This window comes from Podarcis pityusensis, assembly GCF_964106645.2.
Source record: "Podarcis pityusensis genome assembly, chromosome: 1".
NCBI classification, from domain to species: domain Eukaryota; kingdom Metazoa; phylum Chordata; class Lepidosauria; order Squamata; family Lacertidae; genus Podarcis; species Podarcis pityusensis.
Window position 1 is genome coordinate 65755818 of NC_138028.1, and position 24766 is coordinate 65780583.

Here is a 24766-nt window from a genome sequence, read left to right on the forward strand (position 1 = left end):
AATCCTCGAATGCATTTGCAGCTCCACCGCACAAATAGCAACGCAAAACCAAAACTCAAATCCTTTTCCCACTTAAGGACAATTTCCTAGAATTCAGGTAGATGGGTGCAGAAAGGAGCTGTGTGTGACTCATACTGTTGCGAACGGGGAAGAGGAATGAGGATGTCTAAGGAAGACGGGGATATTCAACACGGACATGTTGAATGGGATGTTCACTCAGTATGCTAATTAGCCGATTTAAATATGCGCTGTCTTCTGCCGCGGCCGAGTCCTCTCTCCTTTTATTCCTGAGCCCGCCCGGGATTCAGGAGGGAGGCTACAAAAGCAGGTAATATGATCTCAAACCGCCGTCTCCCACTCCGAGTGCTCCCGAAGAGAAGCGCTCGGCACCTCTGAGAAAAGCCAGGCTGGAGTGGCGCGGACGGAGAACTTTGGAAGCATTTGGGATTTGAACTCAACAGGTAGGCGATCGCAAAAGCGGGATAGATTTCGAGGAGCATAAACACACAGAGATCTGCGAGTTTAAGGACATGGATGAAGCTGCCAGTTCTTCCGAGGGGAGGCGGAGGGAGGGAGGGAGGGAAAATTACTGGAGCCCACACCCTATGGCACCTTCGTGACCCGAGCAACGTGCCTTCTCCACTTACGCTTTCTGTAGTTCTACGTTGGTCTTGATCTTCCGCAATATCGGCTATTAGATCTGCCCCTCAACTTATTACGATGGTTTGGGGCTGGCGAGGGAGGGGGGCTTAACTTTCATTAGTTTAAAGAAGCAGGAAGTGGCGGCGGGTGCCATCAATCGCAGCGCGCCATGAACTTGAAGTTTGCGCACAGTTTTGCTCGAGAATACCTTCAGCCCAAGATTCCCAGGGCGCTGTATTCTGCTTATGTACTCATAACAAAAGTCAAAAGCCTAAAAACTGTGTGTCCACAACAGCAGCAGCCGGCCATTTGAACATCGAAGGGGAAGTGGGGTGGAATTCGAGGTGCGCTTCTGGGAAGAGAGGGCTGCTGGAGTTGGTATCGGGTGCGCCACAGTCATTGTTTTTTGAAAGCGGCTCAGTTTCGTCCGGCTAAACTGGCCCCCCTGAGATGCTGAGCAAGAGCTATTGTGCCTACTGGCAAGGAGCCAAAGAACAGCGCGACTAGCCTGGCCAGTCCAAGCGGGGGCTTTCTGGAGCAGGAGGGGGGAAAATTGCATTTCTGGAGCAGGAGCCCTTCAAGCCCATATGGGGCGTTTCAGTCACATGGTACCACATAGCTTAGTTTTGAAGGGAGAGAAGTAGCGTGGGGGGCGGCGTCGGGGGAGCTTACTGGCTGAACAAACCCTTGATCATGCCCAGAAGCAGCTCTGTGAACCCTGGTCAATATCATAGTAAAAGCACATGTCTAGTTTCTGTCATGCTGAAGCTCCGTGTAATCAGTTTGGAATGTTGTCCTTGACAAGATTCTACATGTGGGGGGAATGTGCTGGTGATCGAAAGGATGCACGGACACATGAAGTAGGACCTAACTTATGTTATCATGTATTTTTTCCTCTGATGCTGAAATTGTTGGTTTCAATTGCTGAGAACAATCCATGTAATTATTATTATGCAACCAAGATGAGGTACATGCTAGACTGGTTTTATGGGAGGCCTGCAGCCTAATCTAAAGCAACTTTCATCTAAATGTCTTGTAGCGACTTGTGAATGATGTTAACTGCAGCCAATAAGTCATTTTTTTTGAAGTTTGTCAGCAATTTATCCATTAACAATTTAAAAAATATTATTACTTTGGTAACTTTTTTTTTTTACAGGTACCGGGTTATGTTCTTTTTTTACATTTTGCTCCTTCAGCTGGTGCTAACGTTGCTTGCATTTCCTCACTGCTCAAGACAACTGAAGGAATCGCATGCAGTGAAAGAAGGTAACTTTATGCATAAGCTATGGCTTCTAAACACAGCTGAGATTCTCTTCCCAATCCAAAATTATAATTTGTTCCCTAAAGCTTTACTCTTCCTTCATTAAAAAGGGTCTAATTGCGCATACGGGTGGAGGAGGGGAATCATCTAGATACTAGTGTTAAGATAGTTCAAGAAGTAAGTCATTCTTGTGGGGTGTATGAAATCAAAAGAATTTATTGCAACAATCAATAGTCATAGAACAACAATCTTAAATACACATTGTTCTGGGTTTTAAACTGCACCCCACCCAGGCAATTGCCCCATACTAACATGTTTTGTTGGAAACCATAGGCCAGAATTGCTTCTGGTTGGCCCCATGCAGCCAGCAATATGGCCACACCTGGTACATTTGCCAGATCACCACTGAACTGCAACGCAAGCCGAATCTGGCATTCCCCAAGCCCATCCTTAATCAGTGGCTATACCAAGCACCTGCCAAACTCCAACAGCCATAGTGACAAGTATCCTTTATTTATCCACCACATATTCCACAAATACATTTCTGCTCAATGTAGTTCATAGAAAACCAAGGCCTCTGTGGTGCAATGGGTTGGTGCAGTGGTGTCCAAACTTTTTTCAAAGAGGGCCAGATTTGATGAAGTGAAGGGCCATAAGGGCCAACCAAAGTTGTTGACCTTTTTTAGGATTGAGGTTGTTGAGCTTTTTTTTAGGATTTTACCCCAGGAAATAAACTGTCACAGGGGCCAGATTAAACCGACTAGCGGGCCCCCGAAACAGACTTTGGACATGCCTGATTGGTGCATCTAGCTGTTAACCAGAAGGTTGGTGGTTCAAGCCCCTCCAGGGATAGCTGAGGGTAGGGGGTTGGACCAGATGACCCTCTGGGTCCCTTCCAACTCTACAATCCTATGATTCTAGAACAGTCTAAATACAATAGTACAGTAATAATAATAGTAGTAGTAATAGTAATAATAATAAATATTGCAACGTAATATGAGCAATTCGACAATTAACAGCTCATTTAAAATACACCAAAAAAATAGTAAGTGTACCGTGTTCAAATAAGCTAGCTAACAATGTCCAACACTTCCACAACCCCCGATAGCCCCAAGCTGATGGCATTAGTGACAAGCAACCCACCCCCATGAATATTCATATGCATAAGACCAGAAACACCCCTCAGAGTAGTTCCATTATAAAGGCTCAAGGGCTAAGGGATGGGACAATGCAGGTGGAATCATCCACTCCCAAGGGCACAGGGTCTCCATGCTCTTGCTTTCTTCCCCTTGCTTGCTCCCACAGAATTCATGATGAGTTATGCTATATATTTTTTTATTTTGCAGAAAAATGTCCTCCGGAGGATTCACTGCAATTCTACCATGGTCAATTAGAAATATATCACTTTTAAATTAATGGATTTCATCTGGTTATATATATATATTTGTGTCTGCTTTTATCACCTAAACATGCATTTATAAGTATTAGTAACCATGGAAGAATTACAGGGAAACGTCATTTTATGAAGTCATTTTCCTGTTAAAGTTGTTCGTATTCAACCTGCCCTCAGGCTCCTCTCAAGTTCCCCACATTGTTTCAACTTAACTTGACACATTTCAGTCCCACCTCACCTGGAAAGGTTGACTCCCTTTGACACGTACCTCTGTTCTGGCTTCTAAAGGCTGTTTATAACTTCTTCATCCTGAAGACCTCTAATGTGGCTCAAAGTGACATCACTGTCATAGTTTCATAAGTAACTTGTGTATATTATCTGGGGCTGAACAATGACTGTGGCTCTCAAAAGTTCTTCTTCAGGTTTTTCTTAGGCTACTGGCTAAAGATTTCTGTTTTGAAATATAATCCACTGTTGTTAAGAAGACAACAAGCCTGCAACTTAGGCAAGGGTTACATTCCAAGGATTGCACCTAGAACCAAAATTGCATATAGTCAATACACATTGGGTTCAATGGTTAGTGGGATTGTCAAAGTCCTTTTTCCCAGGCATCCGCCCTCTTTTTATTTTTATTTTTAATTGTTTGCCGAGCATTTGAATCTGAATGTGCACAAGTTAAATTTGTGCATGTTGCAAACTTAAAGGTAAAGGGACCCCTGACCATTAGGTCCAGTCGTGGCCGACTCTGAGGTTACGGCACTCATCTTGCTTTATTGGCCGAGGGAGCCGACGTACAGCTTCCGGGTCATGTGGCCAGCATGACTAAGACGCTTCTGGTGAACCAGAGCAGTGCACAGAAATGCCGTTTACCTTCCCGCCAGAGCGGTACCTATTTATCTACTTGCACTTTGACGTGCTTTCAAACTGCTAGGTTGGCAGGAGCAGGGACCGAGCAACGGGAGGTCACCCTGTCACAGGGATTTGAACCGCTGACCTTCTGATCGGCAAGTCCTGTGGTTTAACCCACAGCGCCACCTGCGTCCCTCTTCTTTCCTGTCATGTGATCCTCAGATTAAAGTATTTTGTTAGGGGAGCTCCTTTTTCAGAAACTAGGGATATACAACAGTTTGTGGGACTCTGCTGGTTCCCTTGAGAAAAACCATGAGAGTAGTTTCAATTTTACTGACATCTGTGGCAGATTGTCTTTGTATCTACCATGGCATGATTTATACCACCCACAGCACTTTTCCATTATTAAATAGGAAGGTTCTGGGGTGATTGCAATTGATGCAATCCTTCGAAAAGATACTGAAAGAGACCACAGGTTTTCTAAAAGCACCCAATAATAACATATTTTGGAGTGGGCCGAATTTTTCACTTTGCAGCCACCCACTGTGGACAAGAAGATGGATGTGGTTTTGGGGGTGTCAGTATAAACAAGTTTTTTACTCAGTGGTCCCCACAGAATCCCTGAAGCAGTAGCACCTGACACAACCTCACAGCATCAGCACTGGGGATGAAATTTCACAGTTAGATACAGGCGTGAATTCAGTCTAGTCTTGACACAAGCAGGATTAGATAGAAGCATTACTGAGATAACTGAGAGTCAGATTACAGGGCAAGGGGCAGGTAACCAGGAATCTGGGGCAAATAGAAAATCTGGAGAAAGGCTTAAGAAACAAACAAGGAGAAGAAGAGATGGTTGAATTGAATACCAGCAGCCTTTTCCTGCTTGCTTCTGCAAGAGTTTCAGTGAGGCCAGAGCCTACAAAGCTAGGGCAACCATCATGGTCACATCATCAAAGGTTCTGTCACCTGGGACTCAGCTATACAGCTGTAAATAAAACGTTTAAAATGTGTTGTAAAGTGCAGTATACAAATGTGACACTAGATGGTAATAGCTATGCCAAATTCAATGTATTTTTCAAAATGTTATTTTTAAAAAAGTATTTTCACAGCGTTTTTTTGTATGTGTATAGATTCCACCCTAGAGGCTCACCCACTAAAGCTGACTAGTGGATGCCATTAACCAAACATAGCCTTGGGAAACCCTGTGTTTGATTTGAGCCCAGTTGTTATTTCCTTGAGTAGATTATGTGCAAGTGCTTTATATAGCTCCAGATCGCTGCAGTATGGCATTCAGCATTGGATAACCTTTTCACCTATAAAGGCTAAACCATGAGTAGGCAAACTAAGGCCCGGGGGCCAGATCTGACCCAATTGCCTTCTAAATCCGGCCCGCAGACGGTCTGGGAATCAGCGTGTTTTTACATGAGTAGAATGTGTCTTTTTATTTAAAATGCATCGCTGGGTTATTTGTGGGGCATAGGAATTCGTTCATTCCCCTCCCCCCAAAAAATATAGTCCAGCCCCCCCTCACAAGGTCTGAGAGACAGTGAAGCGGCCCCCTGCTGAAAAAGTTTGCTGACCCCTAGACTAAACCATAATGACAAAATGACAAAAGGGGTTCCATTTTTAAGGCTTATGTAATACTCAAATATGATCTACTGCTGTTTTCACAATAATATGAAGTAAGTAATGTGTGAGCCACTGGGATCACGCAGCCTCCTAGTGTGACTTGAGCAAACATAGGTGGTTAGAAAATGTGGTTGTGAAATATTTTGAATCAGCTCTGCTGATTCATATGTGACTTCTTCCATGTGACTATAATCAAGGGACTCTACTTGGTGTGTCTTTAAAGCATCTGTGAATGGAAATTTTCCACCAGTGTGTTTGCATTCCAGTGCATTTTCTTAAAGGCCATGTTTATATATTTAATGTAAATGTTGCTTTAATTGTTTTTTCAGTGTTCATCTCAACAGAGGAAGCCAATTTATTCATTGGACGACACCTTCTATACAATAGATTTGACTTTGAACTAGTAACCCCAGGGAATCTTGAAAGGGAATGCAATGAAGAATACTGCAATTTCGAGGAAGCAAGAGAAATTTTTGGAGACCAAGAAAAAACAGTAATTGCTTTACTTTTGGTGGCCTATAAAGGAGATATTTCTAAGGTCAATGCTTAGGACTACATCATGTGTACATATTTATCATTTGAGAAAGGGCACAGAACCCATTGTGCTTATGGGTGAAATTGTATTTTTTTTTTTTTAATTTTTTACTGCTCCTAGGATTGAAAGGGTTGTGCCTCTCAAACTAGCCCAGGTCTAGTCTTTCTGAACCGTTGTCTGAGCCATTATGGAGAGGGGAAAATTAATCAGCCTTCTCCAATTGGTTGCTTTGGATTCCAGCTCCCTGAATCCCTGATCACAGGCTACGGATCAGCAAACTTTTTCACTAGGGGGCAGGTCCACTGTCCCTCAGACCTTGTGGGGGGTCGGACTATTTTTGGGGGGGGGGGAATTGAACGAATTCCTGTGCCCCACAAATAATACAGAGATGCATTTTAAACAAAAGGACACATTCTACTCATGTAAAAACACGCTGATTCCCGGACCGTCCGCGGGCCAGATTTAGAAGGCAATTGGGCTGGATCTGGCCTCCGGGCCTTAGTTTGCCTACCCATGCCGTAGGCCATACTGGCTGAGGCTAATTGAGAGTTGTAGTCCAAAATGTCTGGCGGGCAACAGGTTGAGGAGGGCTGAGCTAGCTCATTAACTGTTCGTAGAAGAATTTACAAGTGAATCCAAATTCCACTTCCCTCACTCTTTGGTGCTGTACCCACACTAGGCTTTATGTGCTACTGTTATTAGGATGGGTACACTCTATCTCCACAAAATGGATGGGGGCAGCCTTGGGATTAGCCATGCTGTTATTAACTTTTTTGGTAAATGGGGCTAGATGATGCATTTCACAAGAGAATCATCAAGGAAATGTTTCTAACGTAGTAGAGTTTCTTGACGTGCGCAGTGTGGAGAAGCTTTTCCATATGTGCATAGTTTTTTTCTTTAAAAAATAATAATAATTGAAGGGGTGTTCCATGGTGGCTTGTCGTGGCTTGCCACCAAAGGCAAAATGGGAACATACAGTGGTACCTCGGGTTATGTACTTAATTCGTTCCGGAGGTCCGTTCTTAACCTGAAACTGTTCTTAACCTGGGGTACCACTTTAACTAATGGGACCTCCCGTTACCGCCGCTGCGCAATTTCTGTTCTCCTCCTGAAGCAAAGTTCTTAACCCAAGGTACTATTTCTGGGTTAGCGGAGTCTGTAACCTGAAGTGTCTGTACCCCGAGGTACCACTGTACTGCTGTGCTGCCGCTCTGCCCCCACCTCTACCAGGGAAGCTGAAAAGTGCCACCCTGGCGGGCTCACCCCACTACCAGCAAAGAAGCAGCACTGTTTTCCAGCGAGATTTTGCAAGATCTCAATGGAAACCAACACCACTTCTCCCCCAGAGACAGAGGAGGGTGGAGCACCTATGGGTGCTGCTTCTTATGCTGCCTGAGATGGCTATTTTAAACCTCCTCATAGGCAGGCCAACATGTACTGTTACTAGTTATCTTTTAATTCCACTAGTTTGCAGCAGAACTGTGAGTTTTAGGTTAATACTGCATACACAAGCTACATTTAAATCACATTTTTTATCCCAGGAACCCTGGGAACTATAGTTTATACCACACAGCAACCCTTCTGTTGGGAAAGCTCAGACAGTAGAGCATGAGACTCTTAATCTCAGGGTCATGGATTCGAGCATCACGTTGGGCAAAGATTCCTGCACTGCAGGGGCTGGACTAGATGACCATCAGGGTCCCTTCCAACTCTACAATTCTACGATTCTATGAATTCTCAGCACCTGCAGTTCCAATTATTCTTTGCACAAGATGCATTTTAAATGTATGGCGTGTATGCACTATAAACTGCTTTTTCTTTACCAATACAATATTTTAAGGTTCAGGCTTGATTTGTGACAAAACAGCAAGCATTATTCCTTTTGCAGGGGAAAATGTGTCTTTTTTAAGTTCACAAGAAGGAGAGGAAGGGAAAATCTCCCTCTCTGTGGTTTACCATGGGGCCAATTAAGGTTTGCGTATCTGAGCTTCTGATTTGGGGGTAAATAAATGCCATCTTTCTGGGACACGGGTGGCGCTGTGGGTTAAACCACAGAGCCTAGGACTTGCCAATCAGAAGGTCAGCAGTTTGAATCCCCGTGACGGGGTGAGCTCCCGTCGCTCAGTCCCTGCTCCGGCCAACCTAGCAGTTCAAAAGTAGATCAATAGGGAGGTAAACAGCGTTTCCGGCGGGAAGGTAAACAGCGTTTCCATGCGCTGCTCTGGTTCGCCAGAAGCGGCTTAGTCATGCTGGCCACATGACCCGGAAGCTGTACGCCAGCTCCCTTGGCCAGTAAAGTGAGATGAGCGCCGCAACCCCAGAGTAGGCCACGACTGGACCTAATGGTCAGGGGTCCCTTTACCTTTACCTATATGCCATCTTTTATGTGCTCTTTGGCCTTAATTGTGGTGAATGTTCCTATGGTAAGAGTGTATGCATTGCTTTATTTTGCATCAGACATTGGTCACTCATTATTCTTATATTTTTAGAAATTGCTGTTTCTGAGTTGCAGAGTAGCTCTGAGTTAGTTGTCCATATTAGCACGTCAAAGCTTGGGAGCACCAATAAGCTTAAGGACAGCCTGTCAAAACTGGAAGCTGTGCCCCAGAAGCAAAACAGTATTCATAAAGCAGAGGTTCTACTATAAAAATATAAAAATAAACATATTGTGTGCATGCACTGTAAATGTATGCATGTCTCATCAAATGGCTTCTTGGGGAACTTGCTGCTGCATGATGTACTTAGGCTTCAGTCTTTTGAAGGGAGTCCTTTTAAATCCATGTGACATGCAGCTGCATATGCTAGTCACGGGGTGGGGGTGGGAATCCGCCTCAGACAGTTGTAGCAAACATGCTTAAGAATCATATTCTACTAAGTATTCACTTATACCAGCATGAGTACGTATTTATCAATAACTAGAAGTTGCAGTATAAGCCAATTACCAGCGGGGCTAATGAAGTGTTTTATTTCCATCTTGCATTATGCACAGCTTGTTGCCTTTCTCTCAGTCCAATTTATATATACTGATAATTAATATTGGTATTAAGGCAGGTCTTAAAACTTCCTTAACCAAATTCCACCCAGAGTTAATCAGTGCGACTCTTGTAACTTCAACCAAAGTTAAATTCTTAACTTTGGGGGGGGCAGTTTTTGTTTTTAATTGCTGCTAGAGATTTTACCTCAATTACATTGTTTTTCTTTACTATCTCAGATATTATTTTGGGAGAAATATACCATGGAGGGTCGTGGCAGATATCAAGGTAAGCCAAAATCACAGGTCTTTGTGGTTTCTATTTTTGTTTTATATTGCAGATACTTTTAACCCACCATCCAAACCCACACTCACCTCTGCCTGGCAGAGCAGCACTGTCACAACCACAGTACCACCACTTCTGCTGGCCACAAGGAAAAATGCCTTCTTGCTATGACATCCCCTAGGTCTATTGCCATCACATAATGGCAGCAGAGCTGGCTCAAGGTTGAGTGGATCCTTTGCTGGCCCAGTTCCACCCTCCCCCAACCCTGAAATGCCCCACTTCAGGGAGTCCTGCTGACTCCTGCCAGTGGGGCCTCTGCCCACCTGCCATTTACATTGGGGCATTCCTTGTTGGTGTATCTGGGCAGGGCTGGGTGGAGAGACACCTCTGCTTCATCCCAACCTCCTCCAGTGTCATAGACTAGTTGGACGCACAGGAATGGTGGGAAGAAGGTTCAGAGCCCAAAAAGTAGTGGTAGGATGGAGAAGAGGGAGAAGACAGGGGTGAGGTGGTGTCGGAAGCGGAAGATGTAACAGGGCTTAGTGAGCTGGGGGGAGTCTGTGGCAGAGAGAAGTCTGATCTAATTCTGATCAGAGGCAGAAGCTGAAGCAGGAGAGGAGGGAGGCCAAGAGGCAGGGATTATTCTGGTTGTTAAAGAGGCATCGGTGTCTGCCCCTCCCGTTGTAACAAGCATCTTTCTCTCCCCTGGTCTTCCAGAACCAGGAGAGGCATGAAAAGGGTGGAGAAGATAGCTTCACACAACCAGTGTCTTACATTGCTTGGGAAAGACGGGATAATTTAGGAATAGTTTCAAGACACTTTTTTTTTACGGCATAGTGTGACCTAGGGTAGATCAAAAATATACTCAGTAATTCTGATTTCTGTACAGAAGAGCAAGCAATGCGGAAGATTGATGTTATGGGACTTTTGACTGGCTTGGTCGCAATTGGAGTACTGTTGATCATAACTGGGTTACTTGTTTATTTTCTCTGCCAAAAGAAGTGCAAACAAAGACATCTACCACGGTAAGAAAATAAGTTTTGTAATTTCCAACACTTTGTTCAGTGTATTCAAGTTTGACATGGAAGTTTCTGTACCCCCCCCCCAAAAAAAAAATTATGGGTGCAGTATACAGTGGTACCTCGGGTTAAGAACTTAATTCGTTCCGGAGGTCCGTACTTAACCTGAAACTGTTCTTAACCTAAAGCACCACTTTAGCTAATGGGGCCTCCTGTTGCCGCCACGCCGCCAGGGCACGATTTCTGTTCTCATCCTGAAGCAAAGTTCTTAACCTGAAGCACTATTTCTTCTGGTTTAGCGGAGTCTGTAACCTGAAGCGTATGTAACCTGAAGCGTATGTAACCCGAGGTACCACTGTATGTGTGTGCTGTATGTTTACTGCATTTTGTCCCATTTGGGTTTGTGTTGTGCAGATATTTATTTATCTGAAGCATTTGTACGCTGCTGTTAGCCAAAAAAGCTCCCAGAGTGGCTTACACACAATAAAAACAAGACAGTCTCTATTTGGGAGACTTACAAACTCAAAACATACAAGGGAAATAATGAACAGCTGGCGCAGCTCAGGGACAGGCAGTTCATGAAGGAGCCCTGCTTCCTATTTCTCCCACTGAGGCAGTATGATGGAATGGCTGCCCACAGATGACAACTGAGGGGAGATGAGGCCTGATGGAGCTGTCCTGTCACAGCAGATTCAATGGCGTGAGCTCTGCTTCCCAGCTCTCCTCCCACTGCTGGAATGGCTGCCCCCAGGAGACAGCCTTACTGTCACCTTGGTGATATGCCTTGGGACTTAAGAGAAAAAAATGGGACTAGGGTATGACTTACCAAATAATCTATGGATTTCGACTTGAACAGTTGAATTCTTCATAGCTAATATATTTTTAAAAATAATCCTGTTGTATCCTAATATACGGAGATTTGGATGGAAATAAGGTATATGAAATTGTTATGACCATGGAAGAGCATGAAGATCAGTGGGCAAAGCTAATTGCTGAGGTTTGTGGGAAAGAGAAAGGCAAAATCTGGAGTCAGTAACAGGGAATAACGAACAGAAACATGGGGAAAAGCCTTATACTGATTCATACCATTGATTCATCTAGCTCAGAATACTGACTGCCAGCAGCTCTCCAGAGCTCCTGACAAATTGTCCCTCAGTGCAATTGTTACGAATTGTGATGTGGGAAGGTGACAGTACTGGCATCTGTGACATCAGCACACACAGCCCCGGCCTACATTTGTCCATGACATATGTACTCTTTTAATTCTTCAGAGGTGATGTGCCCTTGTCCAGTGCTGATCCATATGCTATAGTAAAATGGGTTTAGGGAACTATACCACCACAAATGAATACTGTACTCCCATTCTATGCCACCCTGTTCTCTGAGCGGCAAACACTAGCCACTGAAAACATTGTACTCCCAAGAAAGTGTAGTTCAGGTTCTTCTCTCAAACGAAGTTTTGGACTCTTATACTTAATCACCATTCTTAAAAGTTTTGCTTTTATTTTAGGGATAGAAGCTACAGGAGGCGTAACTCTTCCATCATCTTTCAAAGACATGAAGAGATTTCCTTAAACCCTCTCTCTCCATGCACAGAACACAGTGGATTGCCAACTTATGAACAAGCAGTGGCACTAAGCGGCAATTGTGAAGTTCCACCGCCGCCATATCCAGGCCCTTCAAGAGGGCTTAGGGCATTCAAGAAGTCTCTCTCTCTTCCTGTTTAATTAAGAAACAGGGCTTGTAGAATGTTTGAGAATTAACTTGGAGAGAAGCTGTCTAGCTGAAATGCGGCAGCATTGTGCTTACTTCAGGAGTCTTTCACAGGGTGAAAGGGATACAGCTCTTCAGTGTGCCTGAGAGGAAGTGAAGTGTGTCAGGTGAACAAGGAATGCACCCTTAAGCAATGTGCTGATGGCTAAGGATGAACGACTCCTTTTGTTATGCTTCATTTTAGGTGCTAAGAACTGTAGTGAACTCCTCTGATGCATTCTGAGCCAATTGGTGCAATCAGTGCATTGATTTGCCAGCCTTTCTGTCTCTCACCAACTTAGCACTTTCATCATCAATTTTTTTTAAAGCTGCATTTTTTAAATGAAAAAAACACCAATTCAGATTGGTAATAAAGTGGGAATGATAATATGAATAAACACAGGATCCTTGCTTTGAACTACTTTTAACCACAATAAAAGGAAGAGCTAGTAACATAATATAAATGGAATGTTTCTCTAACTCTTAACAACTTAAACTGTGTTTTTTAAACTAGCAATAACAGATCTTTAATTGAATGGTGCTTCCTCCTCATTTGCCTCTCAGTGCGCATTAAATCATGAATCTTCATGCATCCGATGAAATAGGCCTTAAGTATTACCCCAAGTTACAGGTACATGAGGGGAGAAGGAAGAAGAACTGAAGCTGAGAAAAAACATCCTATTAGCAGTGGCCATTCACAACACAGTCCTGGTATTGGTTAGCTCATTAACATGAGGCGGCTTTATTAAAACTTACATTGAAGCCACTGAATTAACTGTATGTTTGCATACAGGTTGTAAGTGCAGGTATATTTGTTGCAGAATACTTACACAAGTATCTTCTCTAATTCTGGGAGCAATGTTAAACCAAAGGGGCTAAGCCGCTAAGGGAAATGTGAAATAGCTACTGCCATGGGGTGAGGAACAGTGCATGTCCTGTTTTCAGAAAAGAAGCATGTACAATATTCTGTTCAAGCGTTTGATTTCTCCACCTACATTCCAAAGCAGAGAAACAGTTCACACCCACCCACCCACTGGAAACTGTATGAACTTTGGGGACATTATACACATTACCCACAACAACAAACCGGAGGCTCTCCAGCATGTACACTCTGCAAGCAGAAACAGCTAATCTTGGCTTCCTGGATGAGACACGTGTATGACACTTCTCACGTCGACAGCTTTAAACATTCACAGTTTTGTAAGCTGGTAGGCATACAAGCTAAAACAGTGAACGAGGGAGAAAATAAAATCTGAGGAAGGAGTGTCCGCGTGGCTCCAGAACTTCTAGCTCAGTCACGGAAAACCATTTTCACCTGCACACAAAAAGATGGCAAAGCATTCTCCACCGCACGGCGGCCAACACGGGTCCTTACTGCAGCCCCTCCGAAGTATGCAATCCCCAGTCGCCATACCAGGCTTCGGCTACCCCGAAGCTTGTCCGTATTTAGGGCTCCTCGGTTATTGCCCGCATTCTGACGCGCCGCCTTTCCCGGTTCCGCTCCGTAGGCCAAGCTCACTCCTTCCTCCCTTCCTTCTCCCGCAGCCGCTACGATTACGGATCCTCGGCGGCGGCGGCGGCGGCGGCGGCAGCTGCTTCCCGTGCTCTGGAGCCCCAGTAAACTGTGGCGGGGGTGGGAGGGACATCCTGGTAAGCAGCAGCAGCAGCAGCCCAACATGGGTCTTCGGCTGGGCTGCTTGCAGCCGCCGCTCCCCTAATTACGAGCCGCCCTCCCGCCCCTCGCGGCGGAAACCGAGGGGAGGGCCGCGTCGGGGTGGCCGCCGCTGCCGCCCTCCTCCTCCTCCTCCTGCGAGAGTGAAGGGGGGGGAAGTCTCTCCCACCCGCTCGGTCCTTGCAGCTGCAGCCGCCGCCGCCAAGCAGCCCGCCCGCCTCCGCCCCCTTTCCCTTCTCCCCGCGCGCCCAGGCCCCGCGCGGAGCCGCGGCGTCCCCTCCTTTCCCGCTCCGATGATGGACAGGAACTACCCGGCGACCCCCAGCTACCCCGACCCGCTGGCTTCGGTCGCCGCCGCCGCGTCCTCGCCGCCGCCCTCCGCCTGGGCCTACGAGCGGGGCGCCAGCAGCCTCAAGGCCAGGTAAGGAGGGTCCGCTCTGCAGCCGGCGGCTCGCCTGCTGCGGGGGCTGCGCCAGGAAAGGCCGGGGATTGGGACGAGGCCTCCGGTGCCCCTCGCGCCCGCGGGGCGTGCCCGCCGCTCCTCGAAGCGGCGGAGGCGCCGGCGCTTGGGGAGGCTTCCCTCCTCCCGAAAGGAGAAAGCGGCGGCGGGCAGCCCTTCTCCGGCGCTGCGGGGGCCCAGGGCGCCGTGGGGGTTTGGAGACGGGTGTCGCGAGGGGAAGGAGGCTGGGAAGGCGAGCAAATAAGGGGCAATAAGAGCCGGTGGAGGGCGAGGAAGGCGGCTCCGTGGTGTAGGAGAGGATCGGGCGGGGGGCGCGAGGGTGATTCGGGGCTGCCATGCAATCCCCAAGCCACGCTTCTCATTTTCTCTCTTCTATAAAATCACGCTTTCTGCAACTTGGAGCGTTTTTTCTTCCTTCCCCATCGGCGTGGGAAGAGGGAAGCCACGCATTCCAAAATTAGTCCTCCTTTTCCCTTCACCCCCTCCCCCATTAAAGTACATTTAAACTACTAAGAAAGCGGGGAAAGTTGCCCTGCTTTTCGTCTCCTGCTCCCAAGGGGTGTGTGTGCGCGCGCGCGCGTGTTCACCAGGCATGTTGGAGTTCAAGAGTTCGTGTTTACTTTTTACGTTGCCTAGGGGAAGCCCATCTCATACTGTATCAACTTTTTGTGTGTGTCGTCTTTGAGATCTTTGGAGGAAAGTGGGGAAGGCTCCCCCACCCCCATATGTATACAGTCAATCCTAGTGGGCAGAGCGAGGCTTTAAAGGTGTGGCGCAATTTGTTAAACGGCACAGTTTACAGAGGGAAGGAGTGTGAAGAACAATACCGTGTGCTTTGGAGGTTGAAAGCGCAGAGTTGGCAATTGGGGATGGGCATTTCTAACTCTGGATGATCTCATCTTAAGCTGCCAGAGTGTGTTTTGGGTTCATCTCATGGCTTCCCAGCATCCTCGCATCATTTAGATTTTATTACGTTATCTATTGTTTTACTATAGATAAAGGGTTATGGATGTTCTGACTCTTTATGCTGAAACTTGCCCAAGAGCATAAAATCCCCAGGGGTTTAACGGAGTAAAGCGTGGAATAATGAATGTGATCCTTTTATATTTCCTTTTGTATTGCTTTTTCATACATGCTGGCAAAGGTGCTTTTACCATGCTGTGAGTATAGTAGCTTGCCCTACGATATATATTTTTAAATGTAGGTTTAACTGTATATTTAAGCAACTTGTGCTTCTTAAAACAAGTGAGGGATTTTGCATGTTGAACCTGAAATCCGGATGGGTGATGGTATGGAACCGGTAGGACCTGCAACAAAATGTTGCAGTGGATCTCTGAGCTGGAACAACAGTGGGAGAAATTGGTATCTCCACCAACCAATCTTAATTTATATTAGCTTTTATATTTTGATGACTTTAACCAATTTTGATTCATTAAGCAAATTTATAGACAGCTCTTTAACACTGACTGAGGAGCAGTCATCCAGGTGCCTCCCCCAATAATCCTTTAGCTTGTTTTAACTTAAATGTAAGAGATTTTTTAAGAAAGTGCTGTAATTAAAAACCATGCTCATAGGCGAAATCAAAATAGGTGTGTGATGCTTTAGCCCATGAGGAGAACAAGGAAATCTTATTTGCTGGCAGTCAGGCTTTGATAAGCTTGCAAAGCTTGATAATTCCCTGCCTTGCAAGTCAGTCCAAGCCTGCTCACCAGCAAACTAAGAGGAGAGTGGGAGAATGTGAACAGAGGAAGCTGCCTTACACCTACTCAGGCCATTGGTCCACCTAGCTCAGTTTTGTCTACACTGATGGGCAGTGGCTCTCCTGGATTTCACACAGGCTTCTCTCCCAGTCATACCTGGAGATTAAACCTGGGACTTTCTGTGTCCAAAGCAGATGCTCTACTATTAAACTACAGTGGTACCTCGGGTTACATACGCTTCAGGTTACATACGCTTCAGGTTACAGACTCCGCTAACCCAGAAATAGTACCTCGGGTTAAGAACTTTGCTTCAGGATGAGAACAGAAATCATGCTCCGGCGGTGCGGCGGCAGCAGGAGGCCCCATTAGCTAAAGTGGTGCTTCAGGTTAAGAACAGTTTCAGGTTAAGTGCGGACCTCCGGAACGAATTAAGTACTTAATCCGAGGTACCACTGTACAGCCTTTCCCCACAAGAGAATTTTCATTGTTGATGGCCAGGCTCAAAAGATCATGGAGATGGTAAAAGCTGATGAGTTAAAAGTTGGCAAGTGCTTTGTCATGTGCTGCATGCTTTTTCTCATCAGGGGCTCTCACTCGCTCCCATAGCCAGGACCATGTAATAACTCTTCTTTAAGTCGCTTGCCTGATGATAGGTAAGGGCAAATTGAGGGGAAAATATGTACAGATTTCTTGCTTCAAGGGCCCCAAAGCGGAAGGGTAACTGAGCAGGGGTGTTAGGGGAGGGGTAGTACCTATGGTGGGGGACATGTTGTGTTCCTTCTGGGGAGGTTTGTCCACCTTTGATCCCTATCCTGCACTCAGCTCTCACCTGTGGCTCCCAGAAGCTGTCGGCAGGCGATAGCAGCCACACCAGGGACGCGCTTCGACTGGTCGGATAAACCAAGTGAGGGGTAGTTGATGGATCTCAAACCCTTTGTGAGTTAGAGGCTTTCCCACATGTGAAGACAGGCTCATGTGGATTGAGCGGATGAGACCAATAGTGGGTCTGATGGTCAAGAAGTTGTTTTCTGCACATGCTGCATGTGAGTGGCAGATGGGGCCTGTCAACCTCGGAAGGTAGCCCATCTTAGAGAAGGAAAACTCCGGTCCTAAACTTATGGTTATGGGATATTTTCAGGAGAATAAAAGGCTAAGGAGTAAAACCCTGCAAAAAAACCTGGAGTATTTGCCCTGCTTTCCTTTGGCGGACCACATCAGCAAGGCCGAGAATGGGGTCTTGTCATCTGAGCAGCCTAAGACCTCCATACACATACAAGGCTTTTGCCCTTTGGAGGTCACTTCAGTCCTGCTAACACAGCAGTTTTACTTCGCCCCCAGAAGCACACTCCATTGTCTCTTGAGACAGATAGATGCTAACAAAGCTGTATTCATGTAGCCTACATTCCATAACATGAGGGCAATGCACTGATGCAGTCCTCTGTCCCCTTTTGAGGAGGATTTCACCTTTTGGGGAAGGAAATGTTGAAGGAAATGTGTGTTTGCATATATTCTGGCTTGCTCATGGTCCTGTTTTGCCTTCAACAGTAAGCATGGGGCCAGCATCTTTGCAGTTATAGGGAGCAAGTGGGACACCACAAAAAATGTAGTATATTTTCGGCTCTTAAGAGAAGTGCTCCTGTTCAAAGAACCACCCAAGCTGGACCATGTAGCACTATTCAGACCTCTAGGGAGGAAGGTCATCTTGCCCCTCATGTCTTCCCATGCTTGCTATATGGTGTTAAGGGAGCTCAGTTTTGGGGTTGATTGGTAGCTCCAACCCTAAGCATTTTACTGTCTTATGAAGGAGGTGAGTGGTTCTGGATAACATTCTTTTATTCCATCTGAATCCTGTACAGCCCAATTCCATGCAATTCCATAACCTTCTATAAGCAGCATGAGACGTGAACAATTTCACCCCGCTTTTTCATTTCCCCCTTCGCCCCAACATTCTATGTCTCTTCTGGTTTACTAATACAATCTGCCTAGCTTTTGCTTCCATTAGGCCAATTTTTCATTCTCTGGAGTAAAGTGGCTGCAGTTCATAAAAGAGGGTAGAGAAATCTAGGATTTTAGCATAGGTGTGATTGCCTGCCTGCCTCCCACCCCTCAAAAAATAACATGTGACAACAAATATAGGAGTTCTTGCTTGTAGAGTTCAAAGTGAACCCAGAGGTTGCCTTTCCAGAGAGACAAGTTATTCTATATTTTATTTCCTCTATTTCCTCAGTGTTCTGTAGGTCACATGTAGTGATGTTAAATTCTCAAGAATATTCTTTTGACTCCTCAAACATCTTAAGAGGATAAGTCACCATCTTTGTCTCCCCGGGTAACAGAGCTTTCAGTTCCACACTGATCATCTGCGAGATCATCAAACAAAGTTGATGGTTGTGTAAAATTCAATGAGCTTGTTAGAAGCTGTGTTTTCTTCTCTTCTAGGAGTTTTAAGTTATGAACTACATATGTAAGCTTTCCTGCTCTGCCTATAGTAAGCCTATTCCTTTTGCTGAATGAATAAGTCCATAAGTACTGAAGCTACGTTCTGTTGCAGCTGTCGTTTGTGGCATATTTATCGTATTTTTCGCTCTATAGGATGCACCGGACCATAGGACGGGGAGAACGGGGGGGATTTTTTTTCTTGTTCTCCCCCTCTAAAACAAGGTGTGTTCAAGGTGCATTCACCCAAAGCCTCCAGAGTTCCCGCTGTGCTCTGGAGGCTTCAGGCGGCTACCATCCCCAAGATAGAACAGTGAGACTGGCTTCAGGGACAGCCTTTCTAGCCTCCACAAGGCACCGGGGTGAAGGCACCCCGCTGCCCTGCAGAGGCTTTGCTCGCAGCCATCCCCAAGCTAGAAGAGCGAGACAGAGCGCTCCGCAGCACTCCGTCTCCCTGTTCTGGCTTTGGGCTTAGCCGCGCAGCCTGCATTCGCTCTATAGGACGCACACACATTTCCCCTTAATTTTTGGAAGGGAAAAAGTGCGTCCTATAGAGCGAAAAATACGATAAAATGTCCACAGCCACTCTGCTAAGCTTTGAACCAAAGCATGGTCCCTTCCACCAAACCACTGTATCCACTTTTTCAACCGACTTCAATACATATGACTTGCTAAAAAAAATCTTCTTTAGCACGATATACTGCCAGCTCTGCCAAAATATCTTGTGCATCATTTGGTGCACTTGCTGATATTTTGAGATCAATGAACTCAGTACCTTGAATTTGTTCATTTCGTGATAAATGAACGCCATTATACTTTAGATCAAGGATATTTGCAGCAAAGTGAATTGGCCTCAATGCCATTTCTTTCCTTTTCTTTTCTTAACTGCCTCTTTCATCTATTTCTCTTCTTGCTTTATAAGGGGGCTCAAAGGCATCACTTTTCAAAGTGATCTTCTAGTTCTTTAAATGACTCAACCACCCAACCTCAAACCACCTTGGTGTGTCCGATTCTAATAACATTATCCATTTCACTATTGGAGCAATAAGGTCATATTTTATTCTTCCGTTACAACGTGTACATGTTATTGGCAAAAATGCAATTGGCATGTTAAGGTTTGATACAAGTAAATTCAGTAATATCACAGCTTGACTTATTATTTACTAGATTTTTTAAATGTGGGTGGTAAAACTGGTTCTTGCATTAGAATTTAGTTTGCGGAGAATATTCTCCGAGCGAATTTTCTAGCAGAGAATATTCTCAAGACTATTCTCATTCTCGAGAATATTCTCACCTCACATTACTAATCACATGACTATCAAAATTCTTTTAATACAAGCACCTCCCCACTTACTTTGGGTTTACATTCCAACCCCCCTCCATAAGTGAAGTCATGTAAGAGGGGAGCACTGTCTAAACACCTTTTAAATGCTCCCTCTGCCACTCTCTCTCCAATCCAGATCAAAAATACTGTACCAAAAATACCTGCAACTGGAATTGAAACTTTTTTTATACACACTGGAAGCCGCCCAAAGTGGCTGGGGAAACACAGTCAGATGGGTGGGGTACAAATTATTATTATTATTATTATTATTATTATTATTATTATTATGCTCTGGGGCCGGATGGAGGATGCATAGAAAAGCAGCAGCAGCTGCGCTACCCCCCCCAGCTGTTAAGTGGGGAGGCTGAGCAGCGTAAACAAAACAAAGCCCCACTGCGCCTCTGGTCTCTGTGGGGCTTCCTCTGCCCTCACTGACATCCACTTTGGGCTCCAGGTGGGGTCTCCATGAGAGCCATGAGGACTCTCCAGCTCTCTCATTTCTGGGTATGAATTGAATTATTTATTTATTTCCCATGGCCACATGCAAGTAGAATGTGCATAAGTGTGTGGGGGGGGTGCCTGTATATACATTCATATGCTAATATGTAGCAAGGAAGTCCTGTAAGTACATACAAATCACTATTTTGGGGTGATCCTGTGTCATATTAAAACTGATAGAGAGTTGACTACCTGAGCTCCTTATTAAGAGGGGGGAAAGTGTGACCTGCAACAAGATGTTATAAGATGTTTCCTGTCCTAATAGGATCAATCCATTTTATGGGCTGGCCATGCCCTCTTATAGCAAGTTGTTCCATTTGCCCCTACCCTGGTTTTTGCATTGCCCCTGGTTTTCCATTTTTTGTTTTCCAGGTAAGAGTCAACATTCATGGCTACTGCGTATGGTTGTGTTTTTTAAGCTGGTTTTTTTGTGGGTGGGGGGTGCACCTCTTAGGTATTGTTGATGTTTTATTATACTTTTTATACCTTGGGAAATCTGCTAAGCATTCTTTAAAAATAGAATAAACCAATTTATTATTATTATTATTATTATTATTATTATTATTACAATATTTAGGGACACGGGTGGCGCTGTGGGTTAAACTACAGAGCCTAGGGCTTGCCGATCAGAAGGTCTGCGGTTCGATGGGGTGAGCTCCCGTTGCTTGGTCCCTGCTCCTGCCCACCTAGCAGTTTGAAAGCACATCAAAGTGCAAGTAGATAAATAGGTACCGCTCCGGCGGGAAGGTAAACGGCGTTTCCATGCGCTGCTCTGGTTTTTCCAGAAGCAGCTTAGTCAGCTCTGGTTCGCCAGAAGTGGCTTAGTCATGCTGGCCACATGACCCGGAAGCTGTATGCCGGCTTCCTCGGCCAATAAAGCGAGATGAGCGCCGCAACCCCAGAGTCGTTCACAACTGGACTTAACTATCAGGGGTCCTTTAACTTTACCTTTAAACTAATATTTAGAAGAACAAGAACAAGTCTTGCTGAAGGAGAACCAGCATTGCTTCTGCAAGGGTGATTCCTGTCTCACTGACCTTTCAAGAGTTCTTTTGAAAATGTCAACAAACCTATAGAAAGAGGTGATCCAGGGAGCATTGTATTCTTAGACTTTAAAAAACTTCTAATTAAGTCCTTCACCAAAGACACCTGAGAAAGCTTAGCATTCATGGGCAGGTCCCATTTTAGAAGGGAGTGATGATGTTGATGAGAAGCAGCTGTGATTTGGCTGCAGAGAGTAACTAGGAGATAATCAGATCTGGGTGGGGTTTTGGTTTTTTGCAAATCAGCTGTGGAGAATGTGCTTCAAATTTAAAGCAGTTTGACTTTCTTTAATCTAGATGACAGAGGTGTACATTATGAGAGCTGACAATTCAATGAAATACTGGTTTGTTTACACAGAAAACAATATTTACTTCCTGTGTATCCAAATATATCACATGTGGTGAACATTACTACCTATTGTGCCCTGAGATAATAGAGCATTTTAGTAGCTGCCTACTACTGTTTGCACTGTACTATTCATGTACATAAGATTGGGCTTAAGAGTCCTATCAGCAACACAAGATGTGGTCACAATTTGATACTTATGCTGATATTAAAATAACATCAAACCTCCGGGTGGATGCAGCAGGCACCATAAGCATTTCCTCAAAGCTCTGTGTGGCAGATACAGGGTCTGGTGCCACATTGAGGTTACCTGTGTGCTGTTACTTGCCCTTAAAGAGTAAGACATCCTAAGGGCTGCGGGGACATCCTAAGACATCCTGGGGATTTTTTCCTTGGCTTTTTAGTGGTATTGATAGTAGCAGACAGAAATGGTTCTGCTCTACTTACTAAGCGTAGAATCTAGATCTCTAAGTACAATGCAAATTACCATTTGTGCAGTATGGTTGGGACTGCAAGATAAGTAAATGTTTGTTTTTTTCTGTCACTCACTCAAGATATGCTTTGCAGACAGAGATGTCTGTTAAAAAAAAGTACAGTGGGTGTCATTTATAGCTTTGCTTGGCAGATTTTGAAATCTAGTATCCAAAAGACAGAGAAAACAGACTTGATCATGCAAGATCTTGTGGATGATGAGATTTGAAGTGCTGTTTCTTCATATGAATGACAATGGAGCAGAGTCAAATGTCACCAGAAATCTTGGTTTTGTTTGTTTTTTGAGCAAGCTAATACATCTGTTTGTTCTTTTTTATAAAAAAAAACCCAATGCTTTTGAATGCATGACTTCTACAGATTCTGTCTTCTTAGTTCTCTTATTTACGTATGTTCTAGCAATTTCACATCCCATATGAAGTTGAGAGGAGAAACTAAAATTGTAAATAAAAATATATATGTGCCTGCTGCGCATCATATAATAACACATATGTGGAGAAGCTACAGAAGTCACTGTATGCATGGTTTTACCTTATTTCTAAAGAAGAATTGCTCCTGTCAGTGGTCTCAGGCATTTACTACAGAGATTGGTGATTCTGGTGAATGAGGCAGCTAGATTTTATTTCAGAGATTTTATTTAATGCTTTATCTAACATGTTCCTTCCAGGGAACTCAATGTCTCTTAAGTGGTTATTCTCACAACAATCCTTTGAGATATGCTAGTCTAAGGGATGGTTACTGGACTCAGCTAAAAAAGTGCCATTCAACCCCAGGCCCCTCTCGTCCAAGTTTGACGCACTATTCATAACACTACATTGGTGTTTTGTTTGTTGAGGTTTTTTTCCTGTGCCGTAGTAACATGCAAAATATTCAGCATGGACAGGGTTGCCTGAACTCAGGTGAATAGGGACTGAGTTGCAGGAAATAGGGAGCTGAGAAAATCAAGATCGTCTGACTACTTCATGAAACGCGTGTCAGATTGCTAGTCTTCTGGACACTTTGTAAATATATTAAAGGGCCTTTGGCCTTTTTGCTTTGTTGCTTTCAGATTGTTACAGAATAAATCATGGCATTTCCTGATGGATTTTGCCAACTTAATTTTTGCAAGGCTAGAGGCAACAGGTCTAATATGAATTAAGTTTGGCGCTGTCATTGTTCCCATTGTCTGTGTGCAATAGCCCATAATGATAGTGGGGTCATCCAAAATTTGTACTTTGGGCAGATTGTAAGTGCTGAAAACTAAGTGAACTTGCTCCAAATTATATAGTGCAAAATCTGCCAGAATGCCATATCTTAGTACTTACCTAGCAGATGTGGAGAATATACGCACAGTTTCAGATGCAGCAGCATAAGACCCCTTTAGCTGGCATTTTGCTTAAAAACGTTTTTTCTCTTGGCCATGTGTTGTTGTTTTTCTTAAAATTGTTCATTAAGATAAGTGTACTGTCAAAAGTGGTATCAGTTCTGTATTGGTTCTAGATTCTGTCTCTGCTTTTCCAATTTTCTTTTTTACTCTTTGTTAACCAGTTATAGATAGGCTTTCCAAACTTGCAATTCCTTTCCTTTTGCTGAATTTGTTTATTGTCTTGCAAAAACACCTGTACAGTATAGTATAATTGCACTGTTTTTAGATGCAGTAGAGTTGGACAAGATCTTGAAAACCACATTACAGTTAAGCACACTTTTGAAATTATCTGGGCACACTTTGTTCTCTCTCTCTCTGTGTGTATATAGATAGATAGATAGATAGATAGATATAGATATAGATATAGATATAGATATAGATATAGATATATTTTTGAAAAAGGTAATACTGAGTTTGTATTGGTTTTCTGAGGTGACCATAAATCATCTTTCATAGCATGTTTGTGAACTATTGGTTACCCTGTATTTTATTCCATCTTGGTGTACATAGGGACAACAGCAAGTTATTTGAGCCTAATATGCTGTATATTTTCCCAAAATGTATGACAGGTAATAGTTAATTCATCCTACAGAGGTGAATGGGGTCCATTGACTTTTTTTTTTTAACATAGCATATATAGTTTGGCATGATACTGAGAGGGGGTAAAGCCTGGCAGTAGCACTGGGCCAGGCTTCCTCAACCCCAACCCTCCAGATGTTTTGAGACTACAATTCCCATCATCCCTGACCACTGGTCCTGCTAGCTAGGGATCATGGGAGTTGTAGGCCAAAAACACCTGGAGGGCTGAGGTTGAGGAAGCCTGCCCTAGGCACTGGTGCTGGGGTGAGGCTTTGCCACCACCTCAATGGTATTTTCAAATTTAGCACAGAAATATATATGCCGTTAGTAGCATATGTTCTATTCTCAGAATCAAAGCATTGCTGTGGGTAGAGCAGAAACAACCGTGTAGCAAAAATAAAAATAATGTACTCATTCCATGTTTCTGATCATTGTTTAGATGACATTGCCATCTTTAAAGAATAAGTCCATTCATTTCTC

At 44.4% G+C, this 24766-nt stretch overlaps 2 protein-coding genes and 2 long non-coding RNA genes across 5 annotated transcripts in view; 2 read left to right on the forward strand and 2 right to left on the reverse strand.

The window, feature by feature from the left end:
* Positions 1-175: 175 nt before the first annotated feature.
* On the forward strand, positions 176-12873 carry PRRG4 (proline rich and Gla domain 4). Of its 2 annotated transcripts, none has more exons than XM_080984220.1 (6): positions 176-461; positions 1799-1908; positions 6104-6312; positions 9521-9569; positions 10456-10591; positions 12096-12873. In XM_080984220.1, the coding sequence occupies exons 2-6, from the start codon at positions 1809-1811 to the stop codon at positions 12310-12312; spliced, it is 711 nt and encodes a 236-aa protein (XP_080840346.1). In that variant the 5' UTR covers positions 176-461; positions 1799-1808; the 3' UTR covers positions 12313-12873. The 2 variants fall into 2 exon arrangements, with proteins under 2 accessions (XP_080840346.1, XP_080840347.1); XM_080984221.1 differs by having other exon boundaries at positions 182-461; positions 6104-6267.
* On the reverse strand, positions 10970-12089 carry LOC308465007. Its single transcript, XR_013980215.1, has 2 exons — positions 11795-12089; positions 10970-11736 (listed from the first exon to the last, which is right to left on the reverse strand). It is a non-coding gene; the product is annotated as an uncharacterized lncRNA (long non-coding RNA).
* Positions 12874-13051: 178 nt separating the features above from the next.
* LOC308464963 lies at positions 13052-13619 on the reverse strand. Its single transcript, XR_013980202.1, has 2 exons — positions 13490-13619; positions 13052-13446 (listed from the first exon to the last, which is right to left on the reverse strand). It is a non-coding gene; the product is annotated as an uncharacterized lncRNA (long non-coding RNA).
* The window catches only part of QSER1 (glutamine and serine rich 1), a 39718-nt gene continuing 28396 nt past the window's right edge, over positions 13445-24766 (forward strand). The window contains exon 1 of the mRNA XM_080982390.1: positions 13445-14430. Within this exon, the coding sequence (XP_080838516.1) occupies positions 13667-14430 (764 nt within the window). The 5' untranslated portion in view covers positions 13445-13666. The remainder of the gene's footprint in view (positions 14431-24766) is intronic.